The sequence below is a fragment of the Corvus moneduloides genome, chromosome 5, assembly GCF_009650955.1.
Source record: "Corvus moneduloides isolate bCorMon1 chromosome 5, bCorMon1.pri, whole genome shotgun sequence".
Lineage (NCBI taxonomy): Eukaryota > Metazoa > Chordata > Aves > Passeriformes > Corvidae > Corvus > Corvus moneduloides.
Genome location: NC_045480.1, coordinates 31,832,493 through 31,850,355, shown reverse-complemented (window position 1 = coordinate 31,850,355; position 17,863 = coordinate 31,832,493). Strand labels below are relative to the sequence as shown.

Sequence of the window (17,863 nt, the reverse complement as noted above, 5' to 3'; positions counted from 1 at the left end):
TGCACTGTGCTTCTCTGATTTTTATTCTCCCCCACTGCAGCTGTGGAAGAATGAGTAATGCTGACAAAATTTATGTCTGCTTCAGCATGCTTGGTTTAATGGGGACTTCATCTTTTTAGTATTTTTATGAAGGCTTATGTGGGCTTGAAAGCCATTTAATGCTAAAAATTGGCAAAAGCTATGAAGAGAAACTGAGGCACCAACCTCTTGGTTAGCTGACGTGTGGAGTTGTGTGCAGGAGCTTTCAGTGATACATGTAGACTCCTTGTGTGGAGGCTGCGGGTACCTTGGTGTGGATGTTCACAGCTGATGTGTGCAGAGCTGTGATGCAGATGGATTCAGCCCAGGACATGTTTGGCTTTCTGGGCTCCAAGTGTACGTATCCAGCCTCTCATTCACGCAGCACCCCAAGTCCCTTCTTGGCAGGGCTGCCCTCGATCTGTTCATCCCCAGCCTGTGTTGATACTGGGGGGTTGCCCCAACCCAGGTACAATACCTAGCACTTGGTCTTGTTAAACCTCATGAAATTCCCATGGCCCCACTTCTGGAGCTTGTCCAGGTCCCTCTGGATGGCATCCCATCCTTCAGGTGTGTCAACACCACCACTCGGCATGGGGTCATCTGCAAATTTGCTGAGGGTATACTTGGTCCCTTTATCTATGTCATGAAGATATTAAATTAATAATAAAAATATTTATATCAATTATTTAAATACTAAATATTATATTATTTATTGTTTAAATATTAAATAGCACTGGTCCCAGTGCAGACCCCTGAGGGAACACCACTCCTCCTGATGTCCATCATGACTCTGAGCTGACCATCCAACCAATTCCTTATCCACCTAACAGCCCACCCATGAAATTCTTCTCTCTCCAATGCAGAGAGAAGAATTTTGTGGGGGACCCTGTCAAAGGCTTTACAGAAGTCCAGATAAATGAGATCTGTAGCTCTTCCCTTGTCCGCTGATACAGTCACTCTAGCACAAAAGGATGAAGAAAAAGCGGAGTTACTCAAGAGTTTTTTGCCTCAGTCTTCAATGGAAACCTCTTTTCCTTCACCTCTCAAGAGGATGGACAGTAGGATGGGGACTGGAGGAGCCAAGTCCCTCCAACTGTAAGTAAAGATTGAGTTCATGACCTTGTGAGGAACCAGAATGTACATAAGTCCGTGTGACCCAATGAGGTACATCCTAGAGTCCTGAGGGAATTGGCTGATGTCGTTTCCAAGGCACTCTCCATGATATTTGAAAAGTCATGGCAGTCAGGGAGAAGTCCCAGGGTGACTGGAAAAAAGGGAAACAATAGTGCCCATCTTTAGAAAGGGTAGAAAGAAGGACCCTGGGAACTTCTGACCTGTCAGCCTCACCTCTTTGTCTGGGAAGGTCATGGAACAGGTCATCCCAGAAGCTGTGCTAAAGGCACAGGGAGGTGATTCAAGACAGTCAGCATAGCTTCTCCAGGGGCAAGGTTGAGTCAGGAGTCATGCAAGGCACTTTGGTGAACTGCACTTATTCGGCACTGGTCTGTCTGCAGACAGGCATTGAGCCACGACCCCTTGATACAACATGGACTAATTCCTGCAGCTGTCTTCCTTCAAGGGCTTTACAGGTAGATTCAAGGTGGAAATAGTGCATTTCTTCTTACCCCTCTACTCCAAAATGGAGCTTGCAGTTAGACAGATTTCATACCTACTTTGGCCTGAGTGGATTCAGATTTGTATCCTTTGGGCAGTGCAAGAACTCTCCTTAGATACGGATTCTTGGGACAGTATGTGTTTCATGGAGGCCATAGGTAGAACAGGGAACAGTGGAAAAACAATCCGAGTAAATATCTTTGGAAAAGGGGCCAAAAATAACACTCTGTTCATGTTCCTTCTACTAAACATATATGCCCGAGTCCTGGAGTTCTCAGACCAGGTGTGTTAAATACTTAATGAAAGAAGTTTCATAGGGTTGTCTGTTGTTGTTTCTGCCTCAATTACTCTTAACCAGGTTCTCTGCTTCAAGGCAAAGTGACATTTCATTCACTCAAAATGTAGAATGGTCAAAGCAGCAATGAGCTGGACTCAAATCTGCTCAGTAAAACTTTAAATGCTACCAGCTTATAAGTATTTTAAAATAGAAAAAAAATACTTCCACGGGGGAGCTAACTACAGTTCAGCAAAGGGCCAGTAAGATGAGTAAGAGACTGGAGCTGCTTTCATATGAGAGGCTGAGAGAACTGAGGCTGATAAATCTGGGGAAAAAAGAAGGCTCAGTGGGGAACTTAATAATGTTTATAAATACCTGATGTGAAGCTGTAAAGACAGAGGCAGGCTCTTCTCAGTGGTGCCCTTTGGCAGGGTAAGAAGGAATGGGAAAAATTGAAACACATGAAACTACATCTCGACATAAACCTCTTGGTGTGACAACATGAGGACAGATGAACACTGAAATAGTGAATGTGTGACTTCACTGAAATTCCTTATTTTAAAATGTTTGGTTTATAAAATAAATCACCTGGCCAATGCTTTTGATGTATTGGACTACTGTTGAGTCCAACAGCAATGCTCTGCTGTATCAGTTTTAACTGGGTTTAAAATGTCACCAGCTTCATCTGGTGCATTGCTGTAGCTCTTTGTGGGCAAATAGGTTTAATTATACTTACTGGACCTGAATTAGGCGATAAATGCTCCCTACAAAGGGAGCATTTGTCCAATGTGTCCTTGCTTTACACACCAACAGCAAAGCTGCTGTGGAGTTGAAAATGCCTGCTATTTCCATAAGTGAGTGTTATGATGCAGCCTTGTTTTCTGCTGTGAAGTATAACCTGGATGTTGCATGTTGCCTAGCAGCACAGTTCTTGTGAAGAGGTAAAAAAAAAATATACTTTCAACAAAACATTCTCATACACCTACATGGAATTTCATTGTAGAATAATGAGACATTGTTCCTTTTGAGCTTCATGTTCTATGTTAGCCTTCAGTTCACAGTACTACAAATAAAAGTATATTTAAGTGTTGATATTCCTTTCACACCTCTCAGTTTTAAAAATATGTCTTCAGGCCTTTCTTCTGTAAATGAGTAACTCTAGAAAATGTATTTGTAGGCTTTCATCTTTACTGGGAATCCTGATCAACTGAGAAATGATGCAAATTTCTGCAGCGTCTTCCTCTTGCTGACTCCTGAGACCATTCCTACTGAGCAGCAGATATTAAGGAATCTTGAGCAGAACTGCCACTAAGCTTAACCTTCCTCACTCGACATGGGCCTTAAGCAGGGATGTGAACCACTACAGAGTGTGTGACACCTTCCGCTCACAGGGTCTGTAAGATTCTTCTAAAGCTATTAAATAGCAAAATTCTAACAGCCTGATGTACAAAAGGCTCCTAGTTACCAGGGTGAATACTGCAGTGCACAGCCAGAGTGTGGGTTTAAACCTATTGATTTTTCAGCCTTTTTACATAAGTCATGAGATTCTTAACCTGCATATGGGCAAGTTAGCACAGGAATGTCTGTGCCTGGCTGTGTCCTGTAATCCACTCCATTTCCATTATACAGCTGCCAAGCTGGGAGTTGTTCCATTTTGTATATAAATAGCACTCCAAATACAGTACCCTGTTCCCCTAGATGGTGGAAGGCTGAGGCTTAGCTCTCATGACTGAGAGAATCTGATATTGTATATTTCTAGGCTACAGAACTTTATGACAGTAGGAACAAAATGGAGGTGGAGCTGAAAGGATTCCAGGCTATATTAAAAATTCACTAATGTGCCAGGAAATCTGTTCTGAACTTAAAAAGCGTCCCTCAAGCAAGAGGCAGAAGACAGTTATATTATTCCTTTAGCTTACCATCAGGCCAAATTTATGCTAGAGAACTCTGTTAAAGGCTTTATTCTTTTCTAGTCAGAAAACCAGCTAGATAATACACAGGGAACCTGTATTCCATCTTTACTTCTTCAAGGTAAACTTCTAGTGTGAACTTAACGTAAGAAACTGCAACTGAAATATAATTGCAGGAAACCACCAACTATTTAGCACAAAGTCAGACAATAACATGGCCATTTCAGCATGCAGGTGCACAATCAAGGGGTAACTAGTCATGAAAGTAAGTATTCAGGTGATAAAGGAGGGGAGAAACTGCTTTAAAGATCTTGGAGATTTTTTTTGTATATATTTTTGGGACTTGAGAAAAAATATTCAGCAATTTACATAGCTGATATTATATGTTTAAAGAAAAATGCAAACTACCGAGAAGGCTACTGCAGTTTGATACCCATCAATCTTTATTCAGACTGGCCCGATTACTTTTAAAAACACCATTAAGCAGACACACACTGCCATCTTGTGAGCATCTCTAACACAGCTGCAGGCTGATTTTGGAGGAGAGGAAAACGAGTTGCTTGGAGCAAGTAACTTAATACAGTACAAAACATATACAGACTTAAAAAATGCTGCACTGAATGCTTTGTCAATGGTATATATATTAATAGAGATACACAGAGCAAAGCTAAAGTATTTATTAATAATTTATTGTCAGTAAGAAAGACTGGCTAATGGTAATTTCAGTAAAAACCTTTACAAGACCATTGGATCACAAATATACAGACACTATAAAAACTGTGTCACGGTGGTTTTGGTTCTAAACTGGTATGCAGAAGGTCCCCAACACACTTTCCAAGAAGGGAAAAAAAATGTTTACAGTTCTAAAATACAGCAACCCATTTAAGACATTTCCATATAGCTGACCCAGAAAAATATCAGACCTAATGTATGTAAAATTGAAATTTTGTAAAATATGTTGAATGTTTTACAATGAATGTCAAACCTTAGTTTTCAGGGGAATACATACAGTGATGCCCTGACTGTAGTAAGTCAGGGTGCTCATTTTTAATGGCACACTAACACCACTAGTTTCAAGTGGAAAACAAATTCACAAAATATTCTACAAAATCTAGTTAAAACTATTAAAATCAAAACTGTACATAAAATTTACAAAAAGTAGGAGAAAATTAATTGCATTAGAACTATATAAATATATGCATCATGCTAACATGGAAAAGTGGTATGTGATTTTTCTTAAACACAGAACAATGTAAGTACATAAAGGATGTTCAGAAATGGCACAGCCAATGGAAATCTTGGAACTTTCCAAATATAGTAGGTCAGGAAATGGAAAGAGGTTCATCTAGTGAAATGAACTGCATGATCCAATGCTGCCATGCCAGTTTAGCTCACTGAAACAAAAGCATTCACTGTGGCTGGAAAAAAAAAGAAGAAAAAATAAAAAAGCTCTTGAAAATTGTTCTAGATTTGATAAAGTTTGTTAGAGTCCAGGCACTTTTGTTGAGTGTGTCAGACTTCTGTATGTTGCTGGGAATCAAGTGGAGGAATTTTCACATCTTCAAAGTGACCATCGTCTCCACTCTCATAGTCACTCATCATGACTTCAGACTCCATTTCACAGCATGCTGACACATCTGAGCAGGAGGCTGTGGAAGCATACACAGACATGGACATGTTGTCTACAGTGGGTGCTTCAAAGTCTTGATTGAAACCCCAGTGAGTATGGAGCGTACGGTTCTCTGTAGCTGCCGCTGCCACCCACTGGGTGTAGTCTGAGGTTCTGACATGTCTGCAGGGTAGTGATGGGGAAGGTACTGATTAAGGTTAATCTCTGCCTGCTCCTTGTAGAAGAACCCAAACTACCTACGGCTGGCATGTCTCTGGGGTGCTGTATTGACTCAACTGGTCCGCTGTATTCAGGTGGTAACGGTGGAAGCTCATCAGGTGCAGGGAAGTCATCAGGTGGAGGTGGAAAATCACTTTCTATGTCATAACCACCAGGGTAATAGTCTGTATCGATGGCATTTGGATCTGTGTAGAGGGGAGCTGACTCCTCAACCACTTCGTAATTTGGATACTCTTGGATACCTGGCAACTGAACACTTGGCATCCAATCTGATGTATCCCAGTGATAACCTAAAAAAGTTAGTTTAAAAAAAAAAGTAGTATTACTATCTTGTATTCAAGTCAGTCTGAACTGAGAAACCAACACATGTAGTAAGACAATAATCACTGTGATTAGGACACTACTTGTTAATCAGCATTTTGCCCTGGTTGCACAAAAGACATTCAACTCTACTTTATGCCATGCATGAGACAGTGCATCATTCACACTTGAACTTTTACATTTTCTCAGACATAACACCTAACATGGGAAGAGCTGTAGTCACCTATGGAATGTGCTGTCACAATATATAATGGTATAGAATTGTTCACTGGATAGCAAAGAATCAACACCCTGCCTGGTGCAGCTAACACTTAATTGTTATTGAGGAATTAGTTAAGGTGATAACAATGGCCTAGTTCTCTTAAAATATATTTAGCACATATAACCCATGACCTTATTACATAAAAGAAGCAATTTCTATTTGGTAAAGTATTCAGACCATTTAAATTGACTTTACCGCTTAAGCAAATTAAAAAGTTAATTTCAAAAAATACTGTTAGCTCTACAGGAACTGCCACACCTCTGATAAACATCTTTGATTATTAGTAAAGACATTCCACATTCAAATACAAGAACAAAACAGCAAAATCAAACTTAATCATGCAAAAATGACTGGACTTGATCCTCTCTTACAAACTCCATTTGAATAAGTTTGTATTTGTCTGCTGGAAACTAGATGTAAGCCTAAACTCACTAAAAACCAATAGTTTCTCTCATCTGGATACCAAAAAAAAAAAACCCCCACATTGTTGTAATATAGTGCAAATCTAGTAAAGGGAAATCACTGCAGACAAATGCACAGCAAGCAACTGATAGTAAGTCAGTGTTAAAACCAAATATTTTGGTGAACATCAATGAACTGCATGCAGAAGTCACCTCTTGAATTGCTGAGGTCAGGAACAGCAAAAGATTCTTTAGGTGGCAGAATAAGAAAAAGGAGAAAACATCTGTAGTTAGGAATCAAATAGTAGAACCAATATGAAGACAAACAATGACTAGCCACTGTGACATTCATGCTGCTTTTGTTCAGTTTAATTAGCAATACTAAAGTTGGCTTTTTAAACAAAATTTCTCCTGAGCTCCTTATTTGTTAAGACTTGAACTGTAGGACAGCTACTGAATTAATGTACAGCCCATGTGGGATATGGCTGTCTTGTGGTAAAATCTGCAGTCTGGAGTTCACTGAAATCCTTGTATCAGTATATGCAGGACTTCTGCTACAGAGGGTAACAGGACTTGATCTGATTTTTTTCTTTCCTTGTATCTGCCCTTGTTTTTCTGTACAGGGCTCCATCTATTGGCACACTTTCAAGTATTCCTCGAGTATCAAGGTAACTCTTCCTTTAGCGTCTGGCTTCCACACACAAAGCACTAGGAAACCTGCCTCCCTTTGTACGGCAATTCCAACAACTCATGCTCAGCAGAGAACTGCCTTGTGTTATCTGACAAATACTAAACCCTTCTCTCTTCAGAAATCTATATTCCCTATTAAAGTCTCTAAGGATGAGCGATGCCTATCCTAATAGCAGAATCTTCTCCTAAGAATTCATACTTTCATCTGCTGGAAGACTGAAGGGACAGAGGTTGACTCCTTGGAGAGAAGTTCCTGTTTTTTCAAGTTTGTCTAGCCCAGACAAGAAAAATACTGTTCAGACTAATGGAGATGTCAGTCTGAGTTCTGAGACTCTTAAAACATCTCTGGCCTCAAGTCCAGGAGAAGGTTCTGATTACTAGTCTGCTTAGAAGATAACATTCTTTATTTTTTCCTGGGAAATTGGGTGCAAAACTAAAGCCAAAAGGCTTTATGATTTAGAGCACTTTTACCAAGGAATGGAGAGATCTTGGTTTTCCTCTTCTTCTGAAGCAAAGACCTTTTAACATAAATGACAGAAACACAAACTAGAACCAGATGTGCCCATCTTTATGTGACAATCTGCTAGATTGGAGCTATATTTTCTCTTGCACTCAGCATTGCTGATTTGCATCAGGCTACAACCTGAGGAGCAGTGCAGAGAACACAGGCCTAAAACTGTCCTTTGATGAAATTAGCTACAGCTCATGCTACCAGGATACCTGCTGGACAGAAACACTTGGGGAAACTAAAGGTAAGGACCATCATTCCCAGAACTTGACCTTGCTGAAGGCTTGAGTAAGGATCTCTGCTGCTTGAACTGACACCCTCCTGAGGGTGCTCAAAAGCAGAACTCTTTACCCAAGATGCTTTGAAAGAAGAAATGCTTATTAAGAACAGAAACTTTCAAATGACAAGAAGCAGCTGAGTAGGACATACTTAATCTTTCTATGACTACAATACATACAGTGTTTGTATTTATCTTATGGTGATACTAAAACACCAAGCAATACTTTTGACTTGAGAACTACATCCATAATTTTTAGATTCTACCAATTAAAATCTCAGAGAAAATCTGTGTAAGTTATTTAATATTTCCCCTGGTAGATCTGGCCTCTTTTAGTCTTGTAATTCTCCCATTCCCAAGTAATGTGCATTACAATTTTTCTGCATTGAGAACTATTGTCTATAGGTACACATTAATGAAATGGCACCCTCATTAATGAAATACTCTCAAGTAATTAGAAGTCTTTGCATTTGTCTACTTTATTTTGCGTGTCTGTGTAAATTAAAAAGGGTGTACTTTAGCTACTATAATCAATTTTATGTTCTTACAATGGCTTCATTTTAAGTAGGACTTAGTAAAAAACAATGTTTCCTACTCTATATCTACGAATAGGAAGCATATGCTGGATGTTATTTCAGAAGAAATCTCTGCAAACTCATGGTCATGGAGTGAATCATTTGCCTTTTAATGGAACGTAAAGTACTATTTAGTCAATTAAAACAATAGTAAGGATTTGTATAGACTCACTGGGACTTTTATTACTACTATTATTTTGTAAAGAGTTTGTGTTTTCCAGAGTGGTTAGTTCTTAAATGTTAGAAGAAATGAAATAAAATACCATTGAAAATGCCTACTTTGCCTCTTTCTAACTTCCAAATACCTACTACACACACAAATGTATGTGTGTCTACGTACATACACCCAAACATACCTTTTAGGTACTGTTGTAAGGCTGGATAGTAATGAACTACTTAAACTGAGAGGGCTATATATCTCAGCTGCAGACAGAAATCAGGTTTTTTCAGCTTATGAGACAGATTGATCTGAAGACCAAGAAAGTGAGTACTGATATCAGACCATTCTGATTCTGCTCAGCTGGACAAGGTATCGACAGGTGTGGGTGGGAGAAGAAAAGGAAGCGGAGGCTGCTGCTGTTTCAACTACACTACTGTATGTATTTGCCTTTGATGTTTCAATTCTGCTGGCAGCTTTAGTATGAATATTTTCAGAAGAGAGTAAGCACCAAGATCTTTTTATGCCAATCCTTTTTTACCCAAGAAATCACACTTTGAAACCTGTTCACAGGGCATCTACAGGATATGCAAGAAAATATTAACAGATATACAATATAAATATATTTTTTGCTAAAACTTATCAGAAAGTCCAAGTAAATAATATTTTATAACTCGCATCTGGCTAGGGCTACATTACTAGAAGACAATGTAGGAAGACAAACATGCATTATGCTGCCAAAGCAGTAAATAAATATGAAAACATGTATATACCTTCTTTTTCCACCGAGTCAACAACAGCATTGACAAGGTGTATTACAGTCACTATGGAAGCTTGTAAAAGGTATAAAAGGAGCAAATTAAAACAAACCTATAGTTAGTATCACTTTAAACAACATACAGATATACATAAAACCCCCCATCAACACTGTGAAATTGCAGTTCATTACCATTTTATAGAGCAAGATTATTGGTGTACATACACATCAACTCTCTACCTAGAAAGTAGTTGCATGTAATACATAAAACACAAATCTAAAGCTCAATTTTGTTCTTGCTAAACATGCAAAAGTACTTGTAACTACTCGTGAAGCACATTTTGCATGAGTACAAGGCTGCTTAAGCTGTCTTAGAATTTCTGAAATGTTGCCTAAATATACTCATTTGCATAATACTTTATCTACATAGCAACAAACTAGACTTTTCTAAAGGCTTGTGTTGGGTGAATTAAGGAGTTCTACTTTAAATTAAAGTTCTCCTTTAAAAATGTAAACTACGTTCCCTCCCTGACAACGAAAGATATGGGAAAGAAATTTTCCCTTAAATGAACTAAAAGAATAGAATATGAAAAATACCTACTGAAAACTTCTATTACTGATCTACTTAAGTTTTGTATGAAGTAGGGATATCACAGTCGGAATACTAAATTCAGGCTGTTAGATGCTTATTTTAAAAAAACCTAAAATGAATGTATTTTTTATGTCTTCCCTCTTCCCCAAGATAGTTTTGGAATGGAGAAGGATTTATTCTTATAGGGTAAAATGAAGTAAGCACATGCAACTTGTTTGCACAGCTCAGGGATTAAATATCAAGCTAATGAATACTAAATCTACCAAAATGGAAGGAAGGAACAGTATCTATGATGCCACAGCTATTTCTCTTAAAATGATGTATTAATGAGTAATCAATACATGACAAGAAATGGGAAAAGGAATATACTAAACATATGAGACAGTGAGGAGGAGAGAACAACATGTACCACACAACACTTAAAACCACAGGAGAAAAAGCTGGAAGTTGGTATCAGGTCTACTGATAAAATGATGAGGACTGTAAGCATACCATTTTACTTTCACCAATCATTAAACAGATGGGTTTTTTGTCATGCTGTTAATAACAAATCACTCTACTTCTTTGAGAAGCAGAATGTTCTTTATTCCTAAGCTAAAGGAATTTCAAGTTCTTTTTTACCAGGCAGAGACAAAAGCAGAAATTGGAATAAAGAGTCAAAACACCTTAACTTAGTGAATTAAGTTATGAGACAACTGTGGCTTTGTCCAATCAGTATGACATGTTTCTGAATACATAGATGCATTCATATCAACTATAAAAGCATCTGTCATCACAATGGAAAGGACATCCAATTAAAAATAATCAAACCCACAAATATGTATGTTGATTATATTTTGATGGACTTGAGGTGTGATCAAAATATTTATATTTTTGTATTGGCTTTTTTCAATGTATGAAATGTTTTTATGAATTCATTTCAATCATGGTGAAAGCCAAATATACTGTTCTATTATAACAAAATTCCTCTTTGTGCAGTTTCCTTCATTACTAAAGTAATCAAACTTACAAGCAGTCCCTTAAACTCTGCTCTCACTCAGAACTGATCTGATCCATATGGGAGCTGAGGTCGCAGCAAGAAAAAGAGAAGGAAACAAATGAAACTGTAACACCAAAAAGTTTTTTACTGAGAGCTGAACGGCAAAGCAAAAGTTATATTTGTGCAGAGGTCTTTTTTTAAATTCATTGTATGCTCGCATAAGGTGATAACTAACAATAACTTAGAAGAGTTTACCAAATTTTAATATGTTTTAAACATAAGGCTCTGAACAACTTGAGTTGCATTTTCACTGTAATATTCCAGCAGCAGAATGATTATATAATTTTAAGGTACAGTAATTAACAAGAGATGTAAGATAGGTAAAATATTTTTTTAAAAATTAATAGATCTGGGTATTAATGTAAGTAAATACAAATATATATTAAATAAGCTACTATTTAATATATATTCAACATATGTAAATCCTATTGTTACTAAGAAATACAGATGCAAAGACAGAACAAATGAACCTAAGCAGCAGTACAGAATGATTGCATTTCACATACCATTGTCATCACATGATTCAGACTGGAAGGAGCTGAGAGACTGGACCTCAGACATGCTTTCTCTAGCACTGTAAGGATGGGAGTTCTTTTCATCCAGAGGCTTCTTAGAAAGGCAGGGGTCAAGATCTACTACTTTAGCTGGAAGAAAAAAGTTTCATGTGAGACAATGAATAGATTCTAGATTAAAGAATCAATACAATTTAAAGTTGAGATCAGCACGTTTTTACAAAACTTAGCAGAGCATGAAGCCTGATCAGAGACAAAACCCAGTAGTCATAATGCCTTTTTTACCCTAAGAGGTATAGACAGAGACTTTGTACTCATTAAAATTGTACCAGCATACACATTTAACAGGAAAGTAAAAAATAAGAACATCTCTTACTGTCATAGTCAAAATCCCAGCTGGGTTTCTGTATTGAATCACTGTCTGAAGGTGAGTTGGAGGGAGGTGGAGGTGGCAAATTTGGTGCAACACTGCAAACAGCTACAGCTTTCCGGTGGCCATGTACAGAATCTGGGTTAAAAGTACTAAACTCGGGGTGCTCAGGGATAGCAGACCCTTCGAAAGAATTCCTGTCAAGATTGTTCCTGGAGTCACTTGGAATGCTTGGAGTGTATGAAATGGGACGAACAGGAACCTGTGGTGGGATGTCAGAATAAATGTTCTTATTCAATTTTGCATCAAAATATGGTCTTTGCAAGAAGGCTGTTGTAGCTCCCAGCTGCTTGTCTTCAGGTTCTTGCTGGTGCTTCTTCTTTCTACCAACCACTTTGCGGCAAACGACAAAAATCACAACTAGCAAGAAGATTCCTGCGATGAAAACAATAATCCCAATCACTTCAGCTAAGCTAATGTTCCAAGATGTTGAAACATATTTATTAAGAACAATGTCTGTGCAGTGTTTGCCTCCAAATCCACGACTACAGTTGCAGTGATATGAACCGTAAGTATTCTCACAAAGGGCACCATTGAGACATGGGTTTTCTATGCATTCATCGACATCAGTCAGGCACCTATCAGAAACAGAGCACAGCAGTGATATTTAGTTTACATCAATAGTCTTTGTTGTAATCTTGCTCTCAACTATTTCAGATATATTTAATATAAGGGACTGCACACTAACATGCAATTTGCTACTTTATCAACATCCCAGATTTCAACCAGTTTGAACTGTTAATCTGTCAATTAATACTATTAAAATTCAATATATGTGGAATGCTACCTACCTTTCTCCACGAAAGCCTGCTTCGCACTCACAAACAGGTCCATCCAAACTGTCAATACACTTGCCACTGTTTTTGCAAGGATTGTCTTTGCAATACGGACCCAGCTGGCATCTGCAAAGGCAAAACAAACAAAACCACATGAACCATTACCTTACTGCAAGTGAATTTATTATGAAGGATTCAGGGCTGTAACACAGGGGCTGCTGTTAACCTCAGCCACCTCCAGTGTGTCTCAAAGTTTGAGCTTTAAGTAGGAAACAGATAAAAAAAGGAAACAGAAGTGTTACATTTATAGCTTGTTTTCTAAGGGGTTCATGGATACAATGAACCATACAAACATACCTTTGACCTGTGTATTGTCCTCGGCACTGGCAGATAAAATCATCACTGACTGGAATGCAAGTCCCACCATAAAGGCAGGGGTTGGAAGCACATGGGTTGACACTTACATCGCAGTGAGTTCCCATAAACAAAGGTGCACACTTGCAGTAGTAGCCTGAAATCAAATACAGTATTTTTGAAAGATGCACACAGCTTTACTGGATTTGAGATAAAATCCTCCCTGCCCACCTACAGATTTAAGGTAAATTCCTCCCTACCCAACTACCTGTTAAAGAGAGAAAGGATGAGAAAAAATAGAAAGGTTTTTATCGAAAGATGAGGCCAAGTCTAACAGTAAGAGTTTTCTTGAACATGACTGAAGGATAATTTCCATTTCTCTCACAAAATGCAAGTTGTCCCAATGATTTCAGAATTTTAAAAGAAAGATTCCAAAGTAGGCAGTTAAGAGGATGGACCTCAGGTGTCAGCACTGAAGATCAAATCCCCACTTTGCCAGATGGACTTTATCCACTTCATGCCCCAAGGAACTGAATCTAGTTCACACAGCCTTCCTACCTATTCAACAGCCAATCCTCTACAACTCCGGGAAAGCCAGAATTATGCACGAAGTTGTTTTGTCCTTCAAAGCAGAGAATTTGAAAAGCAGTTTTGAAAACTAAAAGCAGAAAAATAAAGAGCAGCTTACCTCCATTTGACAGTGCATTGCAGATGCCTCCATTCTGACACGGGCTGCTTGAACAGCCATCTGTGGCAGTCAGTAAGCATCCAGGAGTGACATCTACAGATTCTTCCATGTGTGCATAATTTCGTGGCTTGCTGTTTAGGGGCAGCTCTTGTCCATTTAGTACAATAGAATCCATACAGCCTCTGAAACCATTGCTAACCTGAGGACTTCTACCATGTCTTGTACCTTGCTGACGAATATGACCACCAAAAAACACATGATTGTCTAGATTTAGTGTTCTAAGAGTACCAGGAGCAGTACCAGATGCAGTATGCACCCTGTCCAGAACAAGTCGTGCATAGTTTCCATCCACTTCAAGAGATATGGAATGCCACTGGCCATCATTTATCTGAGTGCTCTGAACAGAGACAATCCCAGGTCCACTGCCACAATCAAATTTATACTGCAGTCTTCCATGATGGATCTACAGAGGAAAGCCACAACATCAATAAATAATCTGCACACTTAAAGAGTATAAAATATTGATGCCTATAAAAGTTTACGTTTGCTGGAAAGACAGGATGATGGCGGTGTTCATAAAGAGTAGTTTAATAACACTGCTTTCCAAACAGTCACAGCAACTGTGATTTATTCTATATGGTTCTTTTAATTGAAATGTACATTTTGTGCATTTTTTTCCTCTAGTAAAGCAGTCACAGATCATAATCAAAGTATTACAATACTTCAATACCTTTCATCTTGTGCTTTAAGTGACTTTTTCTGTATGGACTTCAATATTATAAGCAAATAAATTTAAAGTTGTTTAAAACAGATGACTCAGGAAGCTTTGTTTATTTACACATTTAAAAAATTCTGTTTGTCAAGTTTGTCACCTGGATGTGTAACACCCTACCTTTAAGGCAATTTTCAATTATAGCAATTCCACAGAAATGTTGTGACCCAATCTCTTAATCTGGCACAAAAATAGTAAGACGGCAGGAAGAAAGGAGGAGATAGGCACTGGGAGATTTTAATATACCTCTAAGATACTGTAGTCTGTTCCTCGAGCATACATAACAACTGCATGAGCAGAGTAAGTTCTAAGTCTCATTGTCAGCTTCATTTCCTCTTTGTTCTCATTTTCCATGAGACGATATTTCACATAGCTGCTCCCAGTAAATGTCACAGCAGAGCCAGCTGATGCTTAGGAATACAGAAGAGCATAAAAAAGTATTAGCACAGGACTGGAACTAAATTTTTGTTTGGAAAGTAATATAGTTTTACACAGAATTTTTCAGAGTTACATCCTTACCGGGACATTGTCCAGCTTTGCTGTCTGGGCAAACACAGGTGTATTTTCCTTCCTTTGGATCTCCTAAACATTCAGTACCTTCAGGACATGGGTTTCCTTCACACACACTGTTCACCAGGGGGCATTTCCCTTCTGTAAAACCAAATCCATTATTTCTTTTCTGTTAGTGGTAATGGTATTTTGTGAAAAGGAACTCTTAAGTACAGTAGCTGAAAGTAACCCAAATGATATTCCTAACTCTCAGACAAGGAAGTGAAATAACAGTTAATGGAGCATGACTGGCACAGACTAGACAAATAGCATATAGAGTGGCTGATGCTCATCTTTATCTTGATTACTCAATTCAACTGGTAAAATTGGGAAACTGGTGTTGTGGTTTAGGGCTTAACATTAGAACCATTCGCCACAAAACCCAACATGTAGATATTAAACATGGACCGAGTAGGCTGGGGAGAGCAGAGAAAAGCATGTCTGTATTTGAGACAGGAAAGGAACAGGCTTTAAATATTTAGTTCACATGGGCAAGTTCACCCAGCAAGGTTAAGTCCTGGTTTTAAAAAGCAATGTTGTTTTCCTCAGAGATAAAGATAAATTAATCTTCTGTAAGAAATCTTTATACTTAAATATATTTTAATGAATATTCATTTTCCATATTACCCTCTTATTGCCAACCGAATTTGGAAACTGTGTGGGCTACTCCTCTAAGCAGAAAAAAGGAGGTATTCAGGTGCTTTGCAGGAACTTACCTTTGTGCACACAAGACTGAAAATGGCCATCAATATAGGATAGGCAAGAAAAAAAAATTAACTTCATAAAATGGAAAATGAAGATGTGCCTATAAAAAAATAAAAATCTGCTCCCATAAGCTTGTATAATGTAAACTCTTGAAATGAGGTAATGATATAAGAAAGAATTACTCTTTTCTATGAAGAAAATTAGGCAAATACTGTGGAGAGAGTTACAGAACATTCTTAATCTTGTCCTGTAATATAAATTTCCATCTGTGGATTACGGCCTTTTAAAACCAGGACAATCTTTTCAAGGATACAGTTTTCCTTACTGTGTTTCTTACCTTCACAAAGACAAACTGCTGTTCTGTGATGACGGGGAGTGACAAAACTCAACCTGGCTGTGCTGTGGGTTGACATGATGTTCTCATCCACTGTTACTTTTTCTTCACAAAATTTCAAAGGACAATCTAGGCCTGCGCAGAGCTTATGAAACACATCAATTATCCGGACACCCAAAATCTCCTCCAGGTCAGGCACAGAAGAGTTTATCTTGTGGAGCAAAATTCTCATTGGGTGGTGAGAGCTACCAGACTTTTCAATATTCAGGAGGACATCCAGATTAGAAGGAGGATCAGAAGGCTGCAAACTAACAATCTGGATGTCATTTCTCCTCACGCCCAAGATGTTTCTTAATGCTCTCTGGAAATTGCGCCAGTAATCACCAATGAATTCTTCAGGGGACAGGTTTGCAAAGCGTATTGCGATACTGTGATTTAATACATCTTGTGTGATTTGTCTGATGTGTACAGTAATATCAGCTGCAGTTGTAAATTTTCCATCTGTAACAGTGACATTTAGGAGGTACTGTCCTACATCTAACCTTTTATGTGCTATTAGTTTGCCACCAGTACTGGAAACGGAGAACAAGGATTCCATTTTGGGGTCCAGACTGTATGTCAAGGTATCATAAACATCTTGATCGGTTGCATGAATTTTTCCAATGACACCACCTGAATATTCTTCCCCAAAGGCTGTGATAAAGATTTCCAGAGGTAGTATTGCTGGAGAATAAATGCTTTCCTCAATAACTCTAATATCAATGTAAGTCAAAGATGACAACGGTGGTTTTCCATTATCTGCCACCTAAAGGAAAGATGAGGACAGATTTACACTTTTGCTTTATCTCAAATTCTACCGTAGATATTGGTACTGTATACAGTAGAGCTGTATTTTTGTACCAAAAAAACCCCTGCCAAAAAGTCCTATTGGAAAATGCTTTACATAAATTCCGTAACACAATTCCTGACACAAAAGTTAATACTGAAAATTTAAAAGCGTATATAAGCAGGCACACACAAACAGGTTTTCACTTCTCCCAAGACTAAAAGCCTACAGTGCTCTTATTACCTGAAAATGCCAGGAAGCTACTAACACTGGTAGCAAATACAGAGGAAATGCACAGTAGCTGATTTCAGACAGCAGATGGTGCTTGAAGCCTTTTGATATCAAGCATGGAAACACATTACAAACTTGAAATGAGTCATGCACTAGAAATTTACAACATGCTTCACCACAGTTAGGAGGTGGTCTGGAAGATAAACTAAATGCACTGTGCCAAACAATACTTCAAAAGGAAAAAAATGCATGCAGAAAGCTACAATTAATTATGTTGCCTTTCATGATTTTTGGTCACAGAGAGGGTAAAAAAAAACCACCCGTAGTGCTATTTGCTTCAGACAGTTAATTAACTATCTTTAACTGTATCAGCCTAATTCAATTTCAAAGCCTTTTTGAACACCCTATTCTCCACCTCTTTTGGACAAAGACATAC

General features: G+C 38.2%; 1 protein-coding gene across 1 annotated transcript in view; it reads right to left on the bottom strand.

Moving 5' to 3' along the window:
- Window positions 1-4,242: 4,242 nt before the first annotated feature.
- The window catches only part of FAT1 (FAT atypical cadherin 1), a 106,196-nt gene continuing 92,575 nt past the window's right edge, over window positions 4,243-17,863 (bottom strand). The window contains 14 exon segments of the mRNA XM_032110457.1: window positions 4,243-5,538; window positions 5,540-5,584; window positions 5,586-5,653; window positions 5,656-5,961; window positions 6,869-6,904; window positions 9,636-9,695; window positions 11,757-11,894; window positions 12,139-12,770; window positions 12,984-13,094; window positions 13,326-13,479; window positions 14,011-14,473; window positions 15,029-15,192; window positions 15,302-15,433; window positions 16,374-17,175. Coding sequence (XP_031966348.1) covers window positions 5,335-5,538; window positions 5,540-5,584; window positions 5,586-5,653; window positions 5,656-5,961; window positions 6,869-6,904; window positions 9,636-9,695; window positions 11,757-11,894; window positions 12,139-12,770; window positions 12,984-13,094; window positions 13,326-13,479; window positions 14,011-14,473; window positions 15,029-15,192; window positions 15,302-15,433; window positions 16,374-17,175 — 3,315 coding nt within the window. The 3' untranslated portion in view covers window positions 4,243-5,334.